General features: G+C 35.0%; 2 protein-coding genes across 3 annotated transcripts in view; both read right to left on the reverse strand.

The window, feature by feature from the left end:
• Positions 1-208: 208 nt before the first annotated feature.
• LOC128984499 (prolyl 3-hydroxylase sudestada1-like) overlaps positions 209-24,301 on the reverse strand; it is a 64,673-nt gene continuing 40,580 nt past the window's right edge. For both annotated transcript variants that reach the window (XM_054403835.1, XM_054403829.1), the window contains 6 exons: positions 17,255-17,457; positions 13,319-13,473; positions 11,948-12,138; positions 8,246-8,362; positions 5,267-5,338; positions 209-3,696 (listed from right to left, as the gene is read on the reverse strand). In XM_054403835.1, coding sequence (XP_054259810.1) covers positions 3,541-3,696; positions 5,267-5,338; positions 8,246-8,362; positions 11,948-12,138; positions 13,319-13,473; positions 17,255-17,457 — 894 coding nt within the window. In that variant the 3' untranslated portion in view covers positions 209-3,540. The remainder of the gene's footprint in view (positions 3,697-5,266; positions 5,339-8,245; positions 8,363-11,947; positions 12,139-13,318; positions 13,474-17,254; positions 17,458-24,301) is intronic.
• LOC128984512 (E3 SUMO-protein ligase ZBED1-like) lies at positions 21,609-22,763 on the reverse strand. Its single transcript, XM_054403844.1, has 2 exons — positions 22,378-22,763; positions 21,609-21,959 (listed from the first exon to the last, which is right to left on the reverse strand). The coding sequence occupies exons 1-2, from the start codon at positions 22,610-22,612 to the stop codon at positions 21,619-21,621; spliced, it is 576 nt and encodes a 191-aa protein (XP_054259819.1). The 5' UTR covers positions 22,613-22,763; the 3' UTR covers positions 21,609-21,618.

Consider the following 24,301-nt stretch of genomic DNA (forward strand, 5'->3'; position numbering starts at 1 on the left):
CTATATTTATATTTGTCAAGGCAACTTATTTGACACTAAATCATTTTTTCAAAATATTTTAGCATAAAACTTATTTGAACTCACAGTTTTTTTCAAAATACTGAGCATTGAATATTATTTCTTTATATCCTATTCAACAATCAATTTCTACTTAAAGATTAGAAATAGAGAAAAAATCAGGGAACATCAAGAACAATAGTTTATTTTATGAACACTTAGTTTATTGGAGTTAAAAAAATAACAATAGGTAACTGTAGCATAGCTATGGAACTTACAGCATACTGTCATTAACTAACAGTAAAACAAGTGACTAAAACATACTCTTTATAACAATAAAACAAAACATAAACAATTTTTTTGCTTAATTTTAACACAAAAACTATCTTCTAAATAATAATATAGGTGGACAGGGTAGAAACTTAAACCGGGCCACATACTTCAAAACAGTTATTTGATGTAACAAAGAAATAATTTTAACATACAGAAAAACCTCTTTAACTCAAAGATATGTGGACCCAGAGATGGTCGAGTTTGGGGGTTGTCTAGTTATCCAGTCCAGAACATTGAAATTTTTGATGGGTTTTAATATAATTAACACATAACAGACTAATTTTTACATATAAACATACTACTGTACTTACATGTATTTTTACATATTTGAGTAAAAAATCTTTTTAAAAAATGTTGAATATTCAACAATTCAGACTAAATGTTCAAATGTTTTGCGTGCACTCCGTCAGCCGTTGACTGTTGAGTTAGTGAGGTTTTACTGTATAGCTACTTAACAGTTTTTTTCTTGAAACAGTTATTCTTGTGGTTTGATGTAGACACATTTTTTAAGAACTAATAGTTTTAAAATCTAACATCAATGAATATAAGATGTTCAGTAAACAAATTTGAGCATCATTTTTCTATTTGATTTTTTACCAATGGTGGCACGGTAAAAAATTATTTTGGCACTTGTGAACTATTATTAACTAACTAGTGTAATCATTAAACCCTAACAGTCTTTTAAATCTTTTAATATAACTGCCTTAAGGCACTGGTGGTATCATAAATTACAAAAATACTTACAATACAATGATTAAAGAAGAAATAAGAAATTCATAAGTTTTGCAAATCTATCAATGTTTGGTTTGTTGTAACTGCTGAAATATTATAAATCATATTCTAAATTATCGATTAATTGAGGTGGGATGCCACCTAAGTGCGTATTTAAACAAATATGAGAAAAGGATGAGTGTAAAATAGAGTGGTGATGTGTCAAAACTGAATCTCAAAACCATAAAAACTTTGGAAAAGTTTCGGTTTCAAGTTTTAAGATTCAAAATATTCTAAATAAAAGATTTTGGAAATTCTAATTTTGAAATTGCTGAAATTTTTTGGCATCATTTTTTTCTCTTACACTCAAGCTGGCTGCAAAAGGAGCAAACAAATCATCAGTAACACTGATGTAACAAGTAATATAGAGTATAAACTGCAATAGGTATCATAAATATTAATACAGGAACAGCTTACTTACCATACAGTTTCTCATCGGTATTAACTAAACCAAATAAATATTGACCACTGAATGTTTTTAATAGATCTAGATCTAATATTTATATTTATGTAAGTTTAAGAGGTTTAATTTATTTTAGTGTTTGTGAATATATGATTCTAAGGTTTATTTTACAAGCCACATATTCAAACAATTAGTATGTCAGGGTCTGGGTCCAATTTCTTTCAGTTTTGATTGGATAATAAACATTTTATTATCACCTTAATTTTTTTGTAGCCTTGACTGAGCAAATAAAAAAGTTTTCGTATCAGTTTTGGGATTTGAGATTTGAATTTTTAAATTTCCGTTTCGGTTTTGAGATTCAAAATTTATGGTTTCAACCATCACTGGAATATAGTGAGGTGATCTATGTAGCTTTAGTAAAAGGCTAAGACCAGCCGTTTTGGTAGCCAGGATCATGTTACGCTATGCAGCCAGTTAAATGTTACGAAACGTCTATGGTTTGTATACCACTCTGTTTCATTTAGTCATGTCATTTGTGAACAATTTGATTTGTATTTTATATTTTATTCTGTTTTCTTAACCAAAGTATTTAATAAGTTTTGTTGTGTTTATATGTTTATTTGAGCGTTTTCAAATATTTTTGTCTGTAAGGTAAGATAAGCCTACTGTTAACCTGTCCATCACAGAATCCTAAAAATACTGGCCTAAACCCATTTTTTACCACAAAAGGTCATGTATTTTGTATAAGCTATTTACGTTTTTTACCAAAGCTCTATTTAATTTGCAAACAGTTGTTTGTATACTGGTTTATATGAACGATGGTATTAACAAAAACAATAATATTAAATACTGATTTTGCTAGTTTGCACATACACTTTGCAAAGCATATCAGAAGTAGGAACTTCATTAGATGTGATGTGGAAAGCGAAAAGGGACCTCTTGTCGGCGATGCAAAATTTTCAGTACGGCCGATATAAGTAATTAAGGTTGAAAATATCGAAATTTGGTGTTTTATTGATTGTTATACCTCAACATAGAACAGGACAGTATCGGTTAAAATATCGAATTGAAGATGTAAAAGGTCGAAATAAATCATTTTGTTAGCCTCTGCACGGTCTGAGAAATGGGACCTCTTATCTTTCACTTTATAAACAGACTTTAGCCCAAAAGATTAATTGTCCTGCATTCTAGTGGAAATTTATAGATCTACAAATTCAGTTTACGGAGAACAAATATCTCACAAATTTTTGGTCCCGACAAGAGGTACCTTTATGAGGTAAGATATGGAGAAATAACATAGGGCCGACAAGAGGTTCCTTTTCTGAAGGGTGATTTTTATGACATGCTTTGATAAAACAATTATTTAAATGGAAACTACAGTGAGTTAAGACAAAAATTGGTATAGCCTCCAAAGAGGACATTGTAAGCTTTATTTTGATATCAAAATTGTTTCTTAAAAAAGAAAAAAACTATTTTTATACGTATTTGTAATTTTCAAAACGGTTTTTCTCAAAATGACCCTTTTCCATAACGAAATTTCAAAGTCCTATAACTAAAAAAAAAAATCGTAGATGTATGAGACGTGCACCAAGTAATTTAGAATTTAATAAGGAGTTCAAATATATATATAACTCAAAATCGAAAATTCCCGACAAGAGGTCCCTATTCGCTTTCCACATCACAAATATAACTCACCTTCATATCTCTTTTTACAATAAAATATTATTAAAGGCTAATAATTGTAAAAACATCACATTTGTTTATAATGCCATCACAACAATGATGCTATCTAATTATTGGTCTGAAAGTTAGTATTTAAACATAAATAAAACAATCTACTCGTAACAAATATCCCTGGCGATATAACCAGAAATAAATCACAAATTATAAAATAAGTCGTAATATATTAGAACCAAAATGTTATTAACACTAGTGCCCAGTGTCACCAACACGAACTAGACTTATGTAAAACAAGCTTCAGATCTTACTTGTGTTGTCTATGGTATCACTCATTGATTTTGACTGTTTGTTACAAATTATTCAGCCAAGAAATAGGTTACGCTAACTGCGTAGAAACAGATTTCCTCTGATGTTTTGTTGGGCTTCCTGATGTACGGGTAGAATTTTGCTAAGTCATTCTTCCCAGCCGTTATCAACATTTGGTTGTCCTCCACAATAAACTGTGAGACAATCTAAACAGACAAATACAAAAACAATATTGACAACATTAAGAAAAAAAACATGAATCAAGGTGCCTATTAAAGAGTGACTTATTTAAGTCTGTAACGGTACTGGTTTATGACCGAAATCGATTGTCGATACCGGAACCATTGGCACCTGACTGATTCTTTAAACGTAAATTACAAAAGTTGACCGTATGTTGATTTTTTAATATGAATCTCAAGGTATTAAAGCCATAGAAGTATGTAAAGTTTGCACAATTTTAAATCACGATCGCATGAGTCGAAGAAGCTCTGCTGAAAGGGGAGTCTCCCTTAGAGAGGCTCTACCAATCACTGCGGATAGGAAGAGATGGAAGCGCCTTGTAACCTCGACACCGATTGGTAGAAAGAGGACCAGATTAAGTAAGTAGATCGCGCGAGTAGATGGTTATTTCGTCAACGCAATTGTAGATGATTGATTACAATTTCAACGGAATAGGTGGAGATTCTGAAACTGGTATTGAATTCGAAGTATCAAGAACTGACGGTTCCTTGATATCCCTGAGGTCCAGAGGTTTATAGGAATCAAGAATCGGGATTTCCCCATTAGCAAATTTTCCATATAGGGAATAAGCTATTACCGTGAGTCTCACGATAAGACCCAGACCCAGTACCGATCTACTTTTTTACGTTTTGAAGTACCCAGAGACCACCAAAAAACCATCCGTTCAAATTCATATAAAATAAAATTCGAATATAACCTATCCGATTTTGATTAAATTTGGTACAAAATTGTAAACCTACATTTTTTTGAACGCATTTGGGACCAGCATTATAGGACTAAGGGAACTGGGTTTTATGGGGTAGAAATAGGATTTCTGATATTTGACCCCCGAAACATAACATTTTCCAATTTCTTTCCAGACTATTTTTATTTTGTTAAGCTAAAAAACAAATAATTTAGTATACATTTTAGGCATACAATGAGCATTGTTGTATGCCTAATAGTTACATAGACAGTACGTTGTCTTACATTACCATGTCCCCTGGGTGGCGGATAGGGGTAAGGTTGGTGGATTTGCTACAGTATTCCTCCCGACTAGTTCCAAGGGACCCACTGACCATAAGTAGGTGCAGTCCTCCATTCACTTGGGGGTTGAGCATTGGACCAACAATTCTAACTTGTACAAACGTAAAGTTGAGAAAATGCAACAACAAGCTTCGGAAACATCTGAATTATCTCAAATTTACAAAGAAAATTACAAAAAAACTGTAATTTTCCCATGTTATTTCTAAATGGATAATAGATAAACTGTTATAGTTTGCTTGTTTAGGGATTTAATATGATCAAATTTAACAAATTTGTTTATTTCATACGCTATTGACATTTCAATACAAAACACACTTTATTACCTTCCCTGTGTAGCAGCAAATCCAAGTACTCAGACATTAAAATGGAAAATAAATCTGACAATTTTAAGGAGACATTTGAGTGAAAATCTAACCAGGTAAATGGGAGTTTCCTAAGTCTCAATAGTCTGCCGGTTAGATGCTCGTTTTTTTATTTTTTATTTATTATTAAGAAAGAACAATAACTTACATCTTGCATTTTTGATCGGTGCTCATTTATCTTCCGTAGCTTTTCAGAGGCTATGGCAGCTAATTTCTTCGTCTGTAACAAATTAAACATGTTGAAAGCCACTACATGTTAACAATGCACTAATGAATATGCTGGAATCATGTGTAAATTAAAGGAATATTGAATATTGTGAGTAAGGTGGACAGAAACAATACAAAAAATAAGATTTGTCACTCAAATCAAGTCCCAATTGAAGTTTTGATCAAAGAAGGAAATGGAGATCAGTGCATAACAAGCGGAAGAGAGAACAAGACATAGCTAGAGGTATTTGAGTGGTATCCCGCTGGAATCAGAAGAGAGGTATTGAAAAAAACAAAACACGTGGGAAGGGACATTGAGCAAGGAATTAAAAGATAAAGACAAAACTTTGGAGTTGGAGAGAAGCTACCATTGTAATGGAGGGTAGACGACTAGGAGAGCTGGTTTGATGCTATTTGGTCAGACTTTGCAAGCTAAGAGGCGTGCTGAAGGTGTTTATGTAAACACTGAGGGCCTTGCACTCAGTAGCAGTTTTGGTGAGTATATAGTAGCATTGTGCGAGTACTCAAGTCGGGTATTTTTAGCAAGTATTCCATTACTCTGCTCAAATTGAGCTTTCTCTAAAAACACGAACAGTCAAGCTTTTTAATGAGATTTTTGGAAGCATTTATCTTCGTACAGTATGGCAGAACCAACGAACAATCATTATGCTAGCGAGTTACTTTACAATTCTTACTGTCAAGTGTCAACAGACCTTAAAACATACTTAAACAAAGTTGTTGAAAATGCAGAAAGGTATAAATTGCTTGGTTTAGGCAAAACCAACTATACTCCAAAGGCAAAACGCAAATGTAAATTAAATGACTAAACATCTTGCTAGGTCTGCCGAAAGCACATATTTATGGTTAGGAGGTGGAGAATCTTTTGCACGATATATTTGCCGTTGATGTTGTTAAAATTAGTTACAGCAAATAAACATGAAGTGAACAAAACAGAGAGTCAATATAGTCTGATTCACCTTCCAAAACTATAAAAAAAGGAACATGCAGCCATTTTGTTTAGTTAACCCTCGAGCGGGCGCTTGCAGAGTTTTCCTCTGCACTTAGTAGTTTTTCTTAATATAAATATGCATAATGGGTGTCGGCAGTCGTGTCCGGCTCTACACTTCACGCACCTCATCCCGGGAATGCCCCTAAGCTATTTTTACCCCCTAATTCCTCCTCATATTGTTGTCAGTTGAAATTCTGTGACGATGAATTTCTATGTTCAAAAACTATGTTGTTGGCTATGTTGCAAAAACTGACAACTTTGACACATTTTGCGTACATATAATCTAAACTAATTATGCGTTAAACCTTGGCTAGAGGTGGGACGAAAACGCAAATGGTTGTTTGACAACGGTTGTGGCGACAGAGGTTGCACAACTAAACGGTTGTGGAGAACTGGCAGTTGTCGAAAACTGTTTCAGGGAGTTGTCGTTGTTCACAGCTGCACGACTGCTAACGCAACGCTCAGTTAAAAACTGAAAAACTGTTTGGTTCGGTTGTGGGCTGGCCAAACGTGTGCGTTATCTAACTAAACAGTTGTGTAAAACAGGCAGAGGCAGTTGCGTTCAAATGTTTCGCGGAAAAGTCGTTGTTTGTATAAGACCGAGGTTACCTAAAATCTGATTTCATTCTTATTGTTACCTAAGAAAGAATAGGCTGCAAGTATATCCAGTTACTCCAAGTGATGTCAATATTTACTCTAAAATTTGTAAATTTAATAAACAAGTTAGCCTAAATTTAATGTTTGAAAACAAAACTTGTTTTGTTCACAGTGTACATTATGTATAATTTAAAGTCACAGTTATTTTGTATTTATAAACTATATAATTAATTAATTATCGCTAGGTTTTACACTTTGGCCATGCATGGCACGAGGCTAACAGCAGCAAGCAATTTAATTTATAGATAACTAAGGCAAAATAGACATTCACAACAGTCGAGGACAATGCAACTATCCACTCACGAATGTTGAGCTAAACTATCTAAACGTTATCGTTGTAAACAGCACAGCCACAACACAACGCCAGTGTCAAGGTCCGCAATGTTTGTGTGATTTTGGCAGTGTGCCTATCCCTAACCTTGGCGTTAAAGCGACGCATTTAGCGTCCGTATAGTATGGGCCTAATATGTAGGCTTCCTAGGGTAGGAAAGGGGTCAGTTGGCCAGGGCAGAGGCCTATAAGCCAGTGAAAGGTTGGGTGAGTACTGGTCACTCTGTCTTTTAGTGTTAGTCACTTTTCCTTTGTGTATACCACAATGTCACCTAGGGGGGAGTCAATTGAACTAACTAATTAAGATGAAAAAGCAAATAAAACAACACTCTTATAACTTGTCATGGAAAGTACAATGAGTTTGGGTACCTCCTATATACGGTGTAAATAGCTACATTTCATAAAGGACAAACCTAATTTCTTAATGACAAATACTAGGTAACATCTCGCAACTCTTTAATGATATTAAAAAAAAAGGTATGTTTACAGCTACTTAGTCTATGTAGATATGTTTCAGATCTTAGTGATCTTTAAACAAATAAACCTGAAAAATGTCTTTGGTTACTGGTAGCCTAGTTATTAAGTTATTATACAGTTAAATTTGTTTTTACTTGGTACAGAAACACTAAACCAATAACATTAGTTTGGATGAATAAAGCGTTATGATGTTGGCTAACTCGTAATATGTAACCCTTACAAAAGAGTGAATAGTACTGAAATTTCATGCTTAATTCAAGCCAAAAAATAGAATGGCACCTCTGTTTGCAAACTTGAATTTGCCAATTCTAAAGCTTAATTTACAATTAAGAAGAACCAAAGGCTAAGAATGACAGAAAATGTTACAGAAATTTAAGAAATTTAAAAGAAAAAGAAAGAAAATTAAAAAAAAAGAAAGAGACATTCAAAAGAAAATTTTCAAATTACCAATTTCTCGAATTTAACTCTCTTCCTTGGTGGGTAACGATTACTCTTCCATTCGTGGTCAGCCAGCATCCTCTGAATCTTAGTGCGAATCTTTGAGTTCTTTTCACTGTCTGTAAGCTGGAAAATTCCGTGTATTTAGTTGGAACTCAAGCCGACATGTTTAATCATTGTAAGAAATTGTTTAGAAAATTTAAATTAAAGCTTGGGATCTCAGTAACAAGACTTTTAATAGCAAGTCATCCTTGATAAAAAGTGCCATTCTCAAATAATTTTGATTTTGTATCACTCCCAATCACATGTTATGGCAGAAATTGTATAACTTTTTCTGCAAACAGATGATTACTTATGTACATATTTATACCATTTTACATTATACACATTAATCTAAAGGCTACACTTTTTTTAAACGTAATAGGGTCTTTACCATCTCTTGTAAATTATATTCTTGTCCTAACTAGTGAAAGTTGAATTCAACTTCTCCTGGAATGAATTTTGATTAGGGATGGACGGGTCCCGAAATTTCGGGAATTTTTCGGGAAAAAAATATTCCCGATTATCGGGACGGGATTACATTTGACTCGGGAATTTTTCGGGACGGGATTTGGTCCGGTCGTCGGTGATTTTTCCGCTTCGCGAGTGCCGATAACGCCGTTATTGCGAGCGATAGGTCCGCGAACGCAGGAGACGGAGTCATACCGACGATCGCGCCGTGACCGCGGAGTCCTACCGACGATTGCGCCGTGACCGCGGAGTCCTACCGACGATCGCGCCGTGACCGCGGAGTCCTACCGACGATCGCGCCGTGACCGCGAGTCATGACGACGATCGCGCCGTGACCGCGGAGTCATGCTGACGATCGAGCCGTGATCGCGAGTCATACCGACGATCGCGACGTGATCGCGAGTCATACCGACGATCGCGACGTGACCGCGAGTCATACCGACGATCGCGCCGTGACCGCGAGTCATACCGACGATAACCCCGTGACCGCGGAGTCATACCGACGATCGCGCCGTGACCGCGAGTCATACCGACGATCGCGCCGTGACCGCGAGTCATACCGACGATCGCGCCGTGACCGCGAGTCATACCGACGATAACCCCGTGACCGCGGAGTCATACCGACGATCGCGCCGTGACCGCGAGTCATACCGACGATCGCGCCGTGACCGCGAGTTATGACGACGATCGCGCCGTGACCGCGGAGTCATGCTGACCATCGAGCCGTGATCGCGAGTCATACCGATTATCATGCCGTGACCGCGGAGTCATACCTACGATAACCCCGTGACCGCGGAGTCATACTGACGATAACCCCGTGACCGAGGAGTCATACCGACGATAACCCCGTGACCGAGGAGTCATACCGACGATAACCCCGTGACCGCAGAGTCATACCGACGATCGCGCCGTGACCGCGAGTCATGACGACGATCGCGCCGTGACCGTGAGTCATGACGAATATCGCGCCGTGACCTTGAGTCATACAGACGATCACCCCGTGACCCGCGAGTCACAAGTTACTATAGGTACCTGTAAATTGTTACCAATTTTTTGGCTTTTATAGATCAGTGCCAAAAATGGTAAAAATTGATTTCGTATGTCTAACTGCAATACAGTACTTTCTTTTTATGCACAGAAAAAAATCCCGTCCCGTCCCGTCCCGAAAATTGGGAAGGAAATAAAAATCCCGTCCCGTCCCGTCCCGAACTAAAAATACAATCCCGTCCATCCCTAATTTTGATAAAAAAAAAAAATAGGAGGAAATTTTAGGAATTGGAAGAAACAAGAAACAGATAGTAAGTAGGGGTCTGCGGTGCAACGAAAAAGTCAGTACGGTACGGTACAAGCTTAATTACCGCCATCGGTTTGGTTCAGCATTTTACATGGTACAAATTCGGTTCGGTACAGCCTATTATAATAATAAATTACTTTCAGTTTACTATCTTAGTCAATGACAGTTGGTTCCGAGCACATAAAAGTCTTATCAGATGTTTGTTTACGATCTTTATAATTTATTACTTGGGTGATGATGCAATAAAAAACCCATTAGCAGTCCCAAATCCATTAACATTTTATCACGACAATAATTGTTGTATTGAAGTACTTCCAAGAACTGTTGAGTTTTATCACTTTTATTTCTTTACTACTTTTCCCAATTCTATTTTATCATAAAAATAATAGTTTTATGATGACTGTTAAATGATCTCTAACTCAGTCAGTATTTTCGTGAATGTTAAATTTGCCGCTGGTCATTGCCTACTGCCATAAAACTGTTTATGACTACATATTAAACTTGTAACTAATCTACAATCTTATTTTATAAGTTAAAATATTTGTTATAGATATTTTATCTTTCTATTGAGGAAACCACAAGCAAAGTTGTTGTTGTTTGCATAACTTTTTTCCGTTATTCAAGCCTACTCGGTCTCTAATTATGTCATTGCATGTTCTGTATCTTGTCTTATATTGTTAGATGTGGCTGTTTAAGGCTTAAATGTTTTTTTAGGTTCCTGTATTTTTTTATTGTGTTGAAGGTACTTTATGCGATCTAAATCTTATGAACTAGATAGTGATTTTGCCACCCTCGTTGTAACCTAATCAATTTATATAGGCCATCCTAAATAATTACGTCTAGGTCTGGGTCTTTTGATTCTTTGGAAGAGCTTTAAAATATACTAAGAAAATTGGATTGAGCCTGAGATAAACTAATGATTGATATGATTGATATTGTGGATGTTAACTTTGTAAGACACTTTGTAAATTAAGTAAGACAATAATCTTACTCTGTGATAATCCAAATTTTAGTTTCAGAAAAAAACTTTGCAAGAGTTGTATCCATCTTATAACTAGTTTTGAAGCTGATAAAAAAAGATGCTCTTTGCCATTACTTCATCATAACCTCCAGTTTTTCATTGTCGTCTGCTGTGAACAGCTGGCAACTACACTGTCATCATACTAAATGCTTTTATATGTTTTAAAAAATTTAAAAAACAACTAGACATTGTGTTGGTTGGAAATAATTTACCAGTTGTGTGAAATTATCTTGTCAATAAATGTTTCGAACATGTTTATTCCTAAAAATTCTTATCCTATTTTTAAAACCACTTTTATCATGGCTATTCAAAGTATCTCAGAGTAAAATAGGTAAAGCCTTTAGCTTAACTGTGATTTTTATTGACACAATCCTCGCAGTAGTAAAAGGTTTTGTTTTAATAATGTGTGGTACAGTAATTGTTGTTAAAAAACCATGAATGTAGGATACTATCCATTTTCATAGTAATGTCATGTATTAAAGTTTAAAATAATGGTTTGAATACAGTTCTGAGCAGAAAACCGCAAAAATACGGGTAGCCGCGTACTGTACCGATTTTGTACCGAGAACCGAGGTACAAAATATTGTACCGTACCGAACCGTACCGACCTTAAATTTTCTGTACCGCAGACCCCTAATAGTAAGCAATTTGTTCAAGCTGTTTGGTTATAAAAATTAACTTAATATAATTTGCTTTTCCCTTACCATGTAAGGGAAAATACTTGATCACCTGACTTAACTCATTCTTGTCAATATATGAAATTTCATTTAAATTTTAGACGGAAAAAATTTACACAAGAAATTTCTACAAACAATTTGTTTGTAATTTGGAGTTGCTAAGGGGACCTGGCCATTCAAAAGACACACATCTTATAATAGTTGCCTACTTTTGGGTATTTTCTTGTCCGTGTAACCAGTCCGTTTTCTTCATAGGAATTGATAAGGTCCTTCTTCAGATGAAAGACAACTGTCACTTCAATAGAAGTTTGATCTCTTTCTATATCATTGTCACATAGAAGGGTATAATTCCCTTGCTTCCACCTCTGCACCTCAACCATTGCAGATGGTGGAACATATGCTGCAAAAACAAGGATGTAAAATATAGCATAAGGCATTTTAAGGATTTTTGTTATAATAGTAGGCTTACATACAATAGGTTATAGTTGGGACTTGGAGAGATGTCTCCAGGTCCATTAATAATTATACCACTGACACAGATATCATTAGAAGTCAAATTTCTTCCAAAATCAAAACTGCCTTGTTTAAAAATAATGCCATTTAGAGTGTAATATTTCACTTTTTGTGTATAGTTTTGTGTTTCTTGTACCAAAGAAGTCTCCTTTATTCTTCATATAATTACATTAAGAAAAAAAACTTTACAATAAGACTATAATATGTATCATAAAACTGGCTCCTGACCGCCCCTCCGTCTACCCAAGGCCCCACTAGAAAAACAGGCCATGCTGCAGTGCGGGCTGCACAACACCATGTCTCAGTAGTGGATAGTTGTACTAAAGTTGCCAGACGTAAACAGCCAGCTTATTTACGAAAAACATATGGGATATGGGAATCTACCCACAAGTGTGACGTCATGGCCTGTTTTTCTAGTGGGGCCTTGGTCTACCTGGAAATGGCCCGGGCCTTAACCATTGGCCAGTTCCCAGATAGAAAGAGGGCCAGTTTTCAGGATACAGGTTCCATTATAACTATAAAAATATAACTTAACTTTTCCACAGGCTTCAATAAAAAAAATAAATTTGCAAGTCTAATATGCATCCTCGAAAAAACGCCCCACTCAGGGTTTAAGTCACTGTTACTGTTTTCTTTTTTAACATTTATAAATTGTTGATTAAATAAAGCAAAGCACTTGTATGTAGCCTACATAATTAAAACAAACTTGAAAGATGATTGTATCGTTGAATTGGCAAAGATATTGACTGATGTTTTAAATGGATTGCTGTAAGGTAAGGCCTGAAAGCCATCCGAATCATCAGCTGATTCAAAGATATTGCAGACCAAGATTCTACAGTATACAAACAAGGTACGAGTAACATCAAAACCTGTCTGAAAATAAGACTTTAACAGATAACTGATGGAGCAGAACAAAAAGACTTTCAGCACTATTCAAACAAACAGTAGAATAAAATCATTATTCGTTCCCTAGCGAATAATTTATTGAATTACTTTATCTTATAAAAATAATTTCTTTGATTTGTAATTTCTATCACTCAATTCAATTAAGTTTAAAATCAACTTACGTCCAAACACTGCATAAGTAGCTCCAGTTATTCTAGTCAGGATGTTCAGGAAATCATTACTAAGCAGATAGTCGACTATGTTCCCAATGTAAAAAAGACTTTCTCCAAAGAAAAGATGGGGTCCTTCAATTTCAAATTCCGTTGTAGAGTAGTTTCTGAAAATAGCCACTCAAATCAATCATGCAAACAAACAAATTGAAATTATATCCACACTGTAAAAACGGCATTTTTCAACTTCCACCAAAGCTTAAATTGGTGCTAGAAGTATAGTTTTTACAGGACAATGATGATTTTACAGCCATAAAATCAGCTGACTTCGAGCACAAGATCCACACATTGTGGAGGAAGGGTTTGAACAACTATTTACATGCTGTCACTTTTCACAACTGCTTCACCAAAGCCTGGCAGTTTCAGTCTTATTGATTTTTTTTTTAAGTTTTAAAATTATTATTTATTAACTTTTTCTTAATACTTTGGAAAAACATTTGGCTATAGATTACTGCAGATTATGTAAGCTTGGGACCTGATAAAATACCAATTAAAGCCACTATAAGAATGATTCAAAGAAGAAAACTCATCACATGTTGAAGCAGTACAAAACTACAAGAGATTATGTCATACTAAAGTATGGTGTATCATTGTTTTAGTCATTAAATGAATTTCATTTCTAGGAGCTTTAAAATATTCAAGTTTCGAGTTATTTAGTAACTTCTCAACTTTTTACAAATACTCAAGCCCAAGATGAGAAGTTCCACAAATAACATTTAAGTCAGGTTAGTTAAGCCTGTGATAACTTCCTTTGTATTCAATGATTTACTAAATAATATTTGTAAAGTATTTGTCTTGATGTCTTATTTTTCATAAAGTTAACAGTTTTGCACAAAAATTTCATTTTTTATGGTGAATTAACGAATAACGTTATCCAAGTCATTATTGCAGACATTTGCCATCATGAGAAGTAAAAAAAATAACAGGTTTCACGAAATTTCGAAATGTGGAACCAAAAGTGTGAAACAAGTGGCTATTTTTTGTGGATTGTCTATTATTTCTCCTTCACAATTACGCTGAATCGGGTGTTGTTTGTTGGTTATTATTATTTATTACTTGCCATAGTGCTTTGGATTCATTTTCTGATGGATTTATATGGCTCATGGTTTGTTCTCTCTTACAGAGTTTATTAGCGAATTTCCCTATAGGGAAGTAGCTATTACCGTAGGTGGCACGGTAAGACCTAGACCCAGGACCAATTTACTTTTTCATTTTGATGTCCCCAGAGGCCAAAAACACCATTCATTCAAATTTTTATATATGTATATATATATATATATATATATAGACTTATATATATATATATACGTCCGTGAACGCGATAACTTGAGTAATTTTTGTCCGATTTTGATGAAATTTGGGTTAAAGGTGTAAAGCGAGATAAACTTGAATGAGTTCGCGAACCAGCACGATCGGACCATGGGAACGGGGCTTTACGGGGGGTTTTATGGGGTAAAAATTGGTTTTTCTCACTTTTGACCTTCAAAACACAAAATTTCCCGATTTCTCTTTAGACCTTTTTAAAGAGCTTAAAAAAACAAATAATTTAGTATATAAAAGTATTTTTGTTCGATTATTAGTAACGGAGAAAATTTAAAAAATTGTAAATTTAAAATTCCCATGTTATTCTTATGGAGAATATTGTCAAATGTTGTAGTTTGCTTGTTTATGGATATATTTTGATCAAACTTGGCAAATTTATTTATTTTGTACTAAGCTATCAATATTTTACTCAAAAACACACTTTTTTAGTTTCCTTGTAGCAGCAAACCTAGGTACTCGTTAAACCTATTATTAAAATATATTTAACTGAAAATCAATTCAGACAAATGGAAATTCGCTTAGTCGGCAGGTTTGCTGCGGCGGGGGTATTTTTATAGAAAATATTGTATTAAAAGGAAACTGGCTACTGATTAAGTATTGTGCAGATGCAAAGGGATGCAGTTTAGTTGGAGGTTTGACTGGTTCCTAAGGTTCAGTTAAAATTAAAATCTGTTAATAAAATAAAATGGCTTTCTGTTAATAGTTGTACTTGATTAACTGACAATCAAGTGTCATGTCAATGTAAGCATATGTTTATTGTAGGTAGGCAGAGTGCCTAGGTCAGGGTTGCTAAGGTTTCAAGTGCAGGTCACTTGTCAGTCTGTCTTAGTGGCAAGTTTGCTGATGTGTTTATAGAGTTGGTGGGGATGTGTAAAACTAGTGTGTTGGAATTGGAAATTCGGATTAAGTTGTCTGTGACGTCACTTATACCTTCTTGATAGTTAATCAAGCTGATTTGGCAATTGATGTTTCGTTTACTTAAGTATATTTTAAGGGAAATATAACTTTTTATTTATTTTAGTTAAATGGCAGATGATAAGGTTTTATAAAGACGTTGCTGCAAGAAAAGTATGTTATTAAATTGTAAAAAGGGTGTTATTATTTTTTAAGTTTTGGTTTTGTTTTTCAATATTGTATTTAAAAGTTAACTTACAGAGACAATGTTTTGTCAGTTGACTTAACGGTGCAGGGAAGGTAGCTGGTTGCCTGGCTGGTCGCTGACTCTCTTACTGCGATGTAAAATTAAAGCACGCGTTGTTACAAGCATGTACACAGTTGCGCCTAGCAGGTAGCCGGCGAGGTAGCAGTAAGCTATGCGGCAAGTGGCAAGAGTTGCCAAATCGATTGTTTGTTAGCTGTAAGCGGGGATGGCTCGAATGGGGCATGCGCAATAGCACTTGACAGCCAAGTCTTCAAAATTGTATGTTCCACATGGAACTTTTCACTGAGTATTCCAATGTACAGGGTGTTGTTTATTGTGTTGGTTGATATGATTTGTTTAATTATTGTTTTCTGTACATGAATTAAAATGATGGATGTGGAAAAATTATAGCAGAGGTTTTCATTTGTGTGCTTTTGTGGTGCCAACCCCATTTAGACCCTCATATTTGTCACATTCTCAACGGTTTTTTTTATGAAAAAGCAAATGAATTTAGAATTTAACACCAATGACTAAGCCCGGTACTTTTTGTTTGGACTTCAGGTTCTCTGAAAACCAAAATCACCATTTATTCTTAAACATAGCCTAAGCTGCAGGTGGTTCCTATAGCAGCAAACCAGTGTTCTCAACCCCCTTGTTATTCTAAAGAATAATATTAAAGTGTGACAAAATGATTGTTAATGAATTTATGTAAATGAAACTTGGCATGTGGGTTGTAATATTAATAGGGTCGAGAGAGCCATGCACAGGGTAATTAATACTAATGTGGCTCAAAGGGATTGCAATTGACGACTCTACAAAATACAGTAATAAACTCCATGATTATACAGAAATCAAATTTATTTTGCAAAAATTAAAACTCAGACAATCCAGTATTTTTTCCCCTCTCATCCCACGACGTTAGATTCCCATTATTTTTTAATTCATCAGATATAACTTATAGTTAATTTATTTGGGTACTGTAACTGTAATTATTAAGTAAAAGGTCAGCTGACAAGCGACTGACTGAGCGCCACTGTGTGTGTGTCCAGCTTCCATCCAGGTAACCAGAGACTATGCAATTAGGCAACCTGCCCTGCTCCACTGTGTTTTTACCCTTACACTTGTCTCAGATGTACCATCACATTTGCACAATTCTTGTAGCTTGATTGTCATGGTTAGCACCTAGCAGTGTCTTCTGTTCTTCTAGACTTTGTAAGTTGGTGTTATTGTGCTTGATGTAGAGTACATTTGAAGTGGACATCGCTAATTAGTAATTTTATCATAGCAAAAGAAAAAATCACTAAATATTGGGAGCACTTATAACTTATAAGCTGATGTGTTGGGTGTCAGCTAATCCCCTGAATTAAAGGAAATATGTCTGGGAACTTATGATCTTTGAGTTGAAAGATGTGTAAATTAAATACCTATAGTTTGCGGGTCCCACGTCATTCCAATACATATCCTCAATGCTTTCAAATTCATTGACGCATGTTCTGTAAAATTCCGTGTCCAAAACATTGGGAATTATTATCCCTGCCTCATCACTTTCTTGGAAAGCAGCAGCGACTGAGTCTAAAAACATGTCTGACAGGAGCATTCTTGAAATGATTTTCTCTTGTTTCAAAATCTGCAAATGTCAAAATGCATGAATTTTACATTTTCAAACAGGAATAAATATGCAGGAGTTAAAAGTTAGACTTGATTATTATATACTTCAACCGGTCATGGCAAGGATGGATAAGCAGAAATGTAAGGGAAGGAAAATTATCTATTAAAATTTTTTTAAGAAATGTAAAATTAATTCATTAATTTTTTCGGTTCTAAGAACTGTTCTAGGCTTTAAATTTGTGTTGCATTAAAACCAATATATAATTCTTTGTCCTTAAGAGTCATACATAGTTAAATATACTTAGTGATGGTGGGATCCGGATATCGCACTACCGGATCTGCCGGATCCGAGCTAGAACCTTGGGCTGGATACGGTTTTGATGGATCTAATTTTTTCCGATTTTTTTACTAACATAAAGCCTTCTGTATTCATGTACAAGACTATCTGTGTCTGTGTACAAGAAGACTATCTGTGTTTGTGTACAAGAAGACTATCTGTGTCTGTGTACAAGAAGACTCCTCTAAAATTTAGGCAACTTCAAATCAGCAGCAAGTTTTACTATATCCAAACTACTTAATGGTTTAATTTTTGAAGTCTGCCCTTTACCCCAACTAAATTTTGCAATTATGTTAGTTTTCATTATGTTAGTAGCTGCCCAGGCGGCAGCTCTCTCACCAATACTAGAGTCTGAAGCTTTTACCCTTTCTCAAGCTGTCAGCCACTGATCTCATTTTACTATCCATCGATCTTGAGTATGCTACATTGTGGTTTTTGCATGAAGCATCCAATTTCTTATGCCTGGACCACCTCTTGCTAATCTCTTCCTTAAATTCGTTCCAGGTCCACAGTACTGATATCCGGGTATGTGAAGTTTTACAAAATAAACTCTGCGTAAAAATATCTGCGTCTGTGTACAAGAAGACTATCTGTGTCCATACAGGGTGAATAAAAAGTCAAGACACCCCATCAAATATTTTTCTAAGTTAGAACACAGTTAGTACACAGATAGTCTTCTTGTACACAGACGCAGGTATTTTACCTGTAAAACTTCACACCCGGATATCAGTACTGTAGACCTGGAACAAATTTAAGGAAGAGATTAGCAAGAGGTGATCCAGGCATAAAAAATTTGATGCTGCATGCAAAAAACCACGATATAGCATGATACTCAAGATCGAAGGATAGTAAAATATACACAGATACTCTTTTGTCCCCCAAAACTGAGGGGATAATTTTAAACAGTATGATTTAAATTGGCATTCTGTTAATATTAAGTTTTTTTCAACCCACCCTTATGACGTTGTGTATCTGGATCCGGAACCGACATTTTCTTGGATCGGCCCATCACTAATATAAACGTACCGGGACAGTTAAATATTTCAAAAAATAATAAAGAAAATATAGCTATAAAACCTTGGTACAATATCACTGGGCATAAATGCCATTTTAAAACATTATTCAGTGATACGCTACCTCCTCAGGGGCGACGGCCTGCTAGGAGTCAGGAGAAAATCATAAATGTAAGCATCGGTCAAAATCCACATGATATTTAAGGTTTCTGTTAGTAAAATATTATGCCAAAAACGCAAACTCAAACGGACAAATGAGTCAAAAATTACAGCCGTTCAAAGTTCCTTGTATTTACAATGCAATTAAACGCTACCTCCTCAGGTTTATGATTACAGTAGACCCCCTCTTAACCGACCTCGCATTAACCGATAATCGGATTATCCGCCCTTGATCGCAAAATATTACAGTTTGTTTAACCGACCTTGCTTTGGGAGCAGCTCGGTTTAACCGCCGCTTTCTAGGAATTTCGGCATTTCCGCTCCCACGCTGGGCTATGGGAACATTCACTTATCTCCACAGGATGGGACTAACAATTAGTATTTTATAGCTATCCCAAACAATATTGCATATTGCCAGTTTGTCATCATCGTACGTCTTGCGAGCACATCTAATTTTTTCTCTGTGCGGAAAATTTATACAGTAATATCAGAAAGTGTGTGGAAGTGTGTGTTTGGCTGTTTAGTTTATTTAATTAATCGGACCATGCTTCAGTTTTAATTACAATGTAAAAATAGTCATTTTAAAATACAGTAAAGTGTTTTTATGAAATAGAAATACAGTATAGTAAAGTACAAAATGGCATCGGTAAAACGAAAACAGAACGTTGTTACTGTGGAACAGAAACTAAGTGCATTGGACCGTCTTGACAAAGGTGCATCTGTGATAGTGACGAGCTGGGTGTCACTAACAACTGTCAAAGACTGGCGTCGTAACAGGAAATCTTTACAAGATTTTTGTACTCAAATAGAATTAGGGGTGTGCGAATAGTGATTTTTAGGTTCGAGCCGAGCCGAGCCGAACTTAAGCAAAAAGTTCCGAGCTTCGAGCTTTTTCGAGCCGAACCTTAACCTTCTAAAGTTTGTGGTATATTCCTGTTTTTACGCAAAAATAAAGATACAAAATACATGTAATTGTTTAAACTTACTCAAATAGGTGTTTAATAAGTAAGTATTTTACCAAGCCCCTATATATTCAATGAGTTTGCTTATCCTACTAGGCCTATTTATTAAAGGTTTAATGGGAAATACAAGATAACATTCTTAATAAAAATGCAAATTTATTTTATACAAGTAAATAATATATCAATACAAAACAATAGATTTATCTTGGAAATATAGCCTATTTGAAAATTAACCAAACATTGGAAACTGAGATCAAGTTGATAATGCCAAAACTAGGAGATGAAAAAATAACGGTAACAATAACACATGAATAGATAATGTAACAAATAAAAATCCATACTAAAGATTAGGATACACACTTTACCCTGACACTACATTTTAATTTCCTAAAAAGGAAGTATTTTGTTGAAATTAATACAACTCCTTAAATCATCTTAACAAATTAAATCAACAGCTACCTACTATAAAATAAACAACATAAAACCGAGATCAAAATGAAAATGACTAGGCTATATTATTTAAGGAATATCGATGAAAACAATTAACAGTGTAATAAATAAAAAACTATACAACAAACTGTTGTATGGTATCTTGCATACTCGAAAATGAAACGAACTTTGAAAGTGATATCCAATTAAAAATGCCAAAACTAAGAGATGAAATAATTTTTTTAAAATAATAACTGGTAGCAATATTACATAAATAAATAATGTAACCAAAAAGATACACTTCAAAACCCTGCATCAACATTTTACCAGGCAAAAAAAGGCAGTGGTTATTGAAATTATAGGCCTACAAAATGTTAAATCATCTTAAACATTTAATCATAAGATAATACTAGAAAATTAGGAACATGAAACTGAGATCAAGATGAAAATGTTCAGCCCATGTTATTTTAGGCAAGTAATAAAAACATTAACAGCTAAACAAATAAAAAATACATAAGAAACCGTTGTGAATATAAAAATATTTTTAAGCCTACGTACAGTAAATAGATAACTCAATCAGGAAACTACTTCCTTACGCAAAAGATATAGCCTAACTTAGAACTTTAGCATTTTTTATCTGCTATATTAGGCTATATTTCAAATGAGTACTAGGCAGTGCCTTGTTTCAGGTGTGTAAGCCTATTTTGTAAAATTGAATTGGCTATAACTAACCCAAAAGTATGGTAATCGAAAGCCACTTGGCCTATGGTAAAGATAGTTACTGAGATCAAGAGAAAGTTACAGCAGTAAAACATGAACACTCAAAAACTATCTAAATTTAACAAAAATTATTGAATGGATAACATAACCACGCATGTAGAAAATAATTATATTATAGCCTACTATAAAAATATAAATATACCAAACAAACACTCAACATCTTGAATATAAAAATATAACCTAGACCTAAACAGATAACTCAACCTGTAACCAGATAACAACAAAACTAATTGAATGGATAACTTAACCATGTATGTAGAAAATAATTATATTGCACTATAAAAATATAGGCCTACCAAACACTCAACATTTTGTATTTCCAGAGTTCATGAAAAAGTGTGGTTATGTTTATAATGTTTCATGTAACATGAAAATGAACGCCAATGGCAGTTAGTTAGCTTAGTTAGCGTTTGTACTTTGTATCATAAAATGATTTTGATTTGAGATTGTGAGGGTGCATAACCATGACCCAAACGTCCCTTGTGCATTTTCGAAATATCTTAAATATCTATATTATGGTGCAAAAAAACCAATTCACTAATGTGTTCCTGGGTTAAACACCTGCGCCTTTCATTCACCACATTTCCGGCACTCGAGAAGATTCTCTCACTTGCTACTTCAGTGGCAGGAATCCCCAGATAACGCTTTGCAACTGAAGCGATTGGTCCATATAATTGAGAATGCTGTTTCCACCATGAACATGGATTTTCTTGCATTGGTATGCAAGGAGAATTTATGTAGGCCTGGACATGTTGTTTCACTGCATCTTCTTTTGAACTCGGTCTGGTTCTTTGTGAGAGAGACTGGAGGTGACCCCATAATGACATCTCTGGTAGACCCTCTGAAAAGAGTACAGAAGGTTGATACTTGTTCAACTTGATAGGTTTTCATGAGTAAAAGTTGTAAAATGCCAATAGGCCTACAACAATAAAGACAATATTGACAAAAAGAAAATGCCCTCTTAAATCCTTCCAAAATTCCCGCCTTTTGGCTAACGCAATAAGAAAACATTTTTTTTTACTCAGTAAACTAATCAAGCTGTTACTACATCCAGTACTCTCATAGAACATTACATTCAGTGTAATTGTCAAAGCCTCAACAAACTCTTGTGTAGAGCATTATAAAATTAATGTTTTCATTTTTTATATAAACTAGTAGGGCAAAGATTTGGCCCTAACTTTATAATTTTAGCCATTCTGCTGACTAAAAATATACTAGGCCTAAATACAACTAGGTCTTACCCTAAAGCTTGTACTGACCTTTTGGACCACCAGAAGTAGAAGAACCTATGGATGCTGGTGGGTTATCTTCAGCGTAGAAACTCATTGCTTCCCTCTCCAATAAGTCAATTGCAAGCTTCTTGTTGATATCATCTAGGATTAGTGCCTTATACCTCGGATCAACCAGCATTGCCAATTGATAATGTTTGCTAAGTAGATATTCATCTGGCGGAAATCTTGCATTGATTGCCTTGTCAAGGGCCCTAGCGAACATTGTGCCTCTTGCCCCAGATGTAATGAATTGTCTAATGACAGTTCTTATTCCATCAATCAGAGGTAGTACTGTTGATAACGTTGGAAGATAGCCACTGGAAGATAATTTTGTGGCATCATCAAGTGGTTTCAATATATGTATATAGCCTTCAGCCAAGTCCCATTCGGTAGAAGTGAGGTTGTTAGGTTTTATTGATGTCGATAGTTCAGCTGAAATTGCCTGCTTTAGAGTAACAAGACGAGAAAGCATGTTGTATTCAGAATTCCATCTTGTCTCGCAGTCTTGAACAAGTTGGAGGGGAGTTTTGCCTAATTGTTGTTGTAATTTGTTTAGTCTGGTATTTGCGGAAGAACTATGCTTGTAGTGGCTGACAATAGCCCTAGCTTTGGCCAGCATGTGTAGCATACCAGGAACATCTTTTTTAGCATCGCTGAGTGCTAACTGAAGGGTGTGCGCAAAACACCGTATATGCGTCCATGGTGTCATCGACGCTGCACTGACCATATTGGCAGCGTTGTCTGTTACACAAAAAACTGGAATAGTACAATTAGTTCCTTGTTGATGATTCCAATCATTTAGTAATTCCATCAATTTAGAAGAAATATTTACAGCGTTATGTTCTTCGGGGAAATGAGAATTACTCAAGCAATAAGATTTTATATTGAAATCTAGATCAACAAAGTGGCCTGTCAGGGAGATAAATGAATCGTTTGCTGCGGATGTCCAGATATCAGAGGTCAGAGATAAGGATTTTAAATCCTGCATTGTATTTTTAAAATCATTTGATATTTTTACTTTTGTCTCTTTGAAAAGATCCGGTATAACACTGCGAGAAAAGGTCGTTCTTGAAGGTATTTGATATCTGGGTTCCACAATACCCATTAGGTTTCTGAAACCATCTTCCTCAACCAAAGTATATGGATGGAAACTTTTGGCCATCCACTTTCCAATTGCCTTGGTTATCAGTTGCGATCTGGGATGGTTGGAAGATAATTTCTCAGTTGTTCTAAAATGCTCATCTATTTTAAGTTGCTTAGGGGCTGTAGGCCTAGGCATTTTAGACCTTTTTTGTTCAGCTTTTAAACTTAAAAATCCCTTCTGTTCTGTGTCATATTGTTTATATATGTTAGCATGTTTATTTTCCAAATGTCTTATTATAGACGATGTAGTCCCTGTAGGAGTTTTGAAGGTTTTTTTGCAACTATTACATTTTGCTTCTTTGGAGCTTGTCTTAGTAAAATATTTCCAAATAATGGCCTGACCAACTGGTTGTGTAATACTAGAACTAGGCCTAGGACTAACTGGGTTGATCACTTCAACAGAAGTACTTGTAGAAGGTCCAGCTGGTGGGTCATCAATGCATTGTTCATCTTCACTATCCATCTTGTAATTTGAACGAAACTCAGTAAACTAAACAAAAGGTCAGGCCTTAAAAACTACAAATACAATCGAAATTAATTAAACTCGCTACGTCCAAACTGTTCTAATTGTACTTTCATTACACGACGTGACTAGAGAAATACACGCACTTCCTACATTTTGGGCGAAACTATTTTTGTAACAAACTACTTTATAAAATAACAAATAAATTATAACAATGTTACGACTAGAGAACGATAAAAAATTTTAAAAGTAAACAAACACTAAACAGAGATAACAGCCAAGAAGTAAAACCAAAAACAATAACAA

The sequence above is a fragment of the Macrosteles quadrilineatus genome, unplaced genomic scaffold (genome assembly GCF_028750875.1).
Source record: "Macrosteles quadrilineatus isolate MER2022 unplaced genomic scaffold, UCM_ALF_1.0 Scaffold_1__1_contigs__length_201487025, whole genome shotgun sequence".
Lineage (NCBI taxonomy): Eukaryota > Metazoa > Arthropoda > Insecta > Hemiptera > Cicadellidae > Macrosteles > Macrosteles quadrilineatus.

Excerpts from the sequence above, each read along its gene's own strand:
- LOC128984512 (XM_054403844.1), bottom strand. The coding sequence starts at position 22,612 with ATGTTCGCTAGGGCCCTTGACAAGGCAATCAATGCAAGATTTCCGCCA. Across the intron at positions 21,960-22,377 it reads TACTTCTGGTGGTCCAAAAG|AGGGTCTACCAGAGATGTCA; the intron begins GTCAGTACAAGC and ends TACTCTTTTCAG.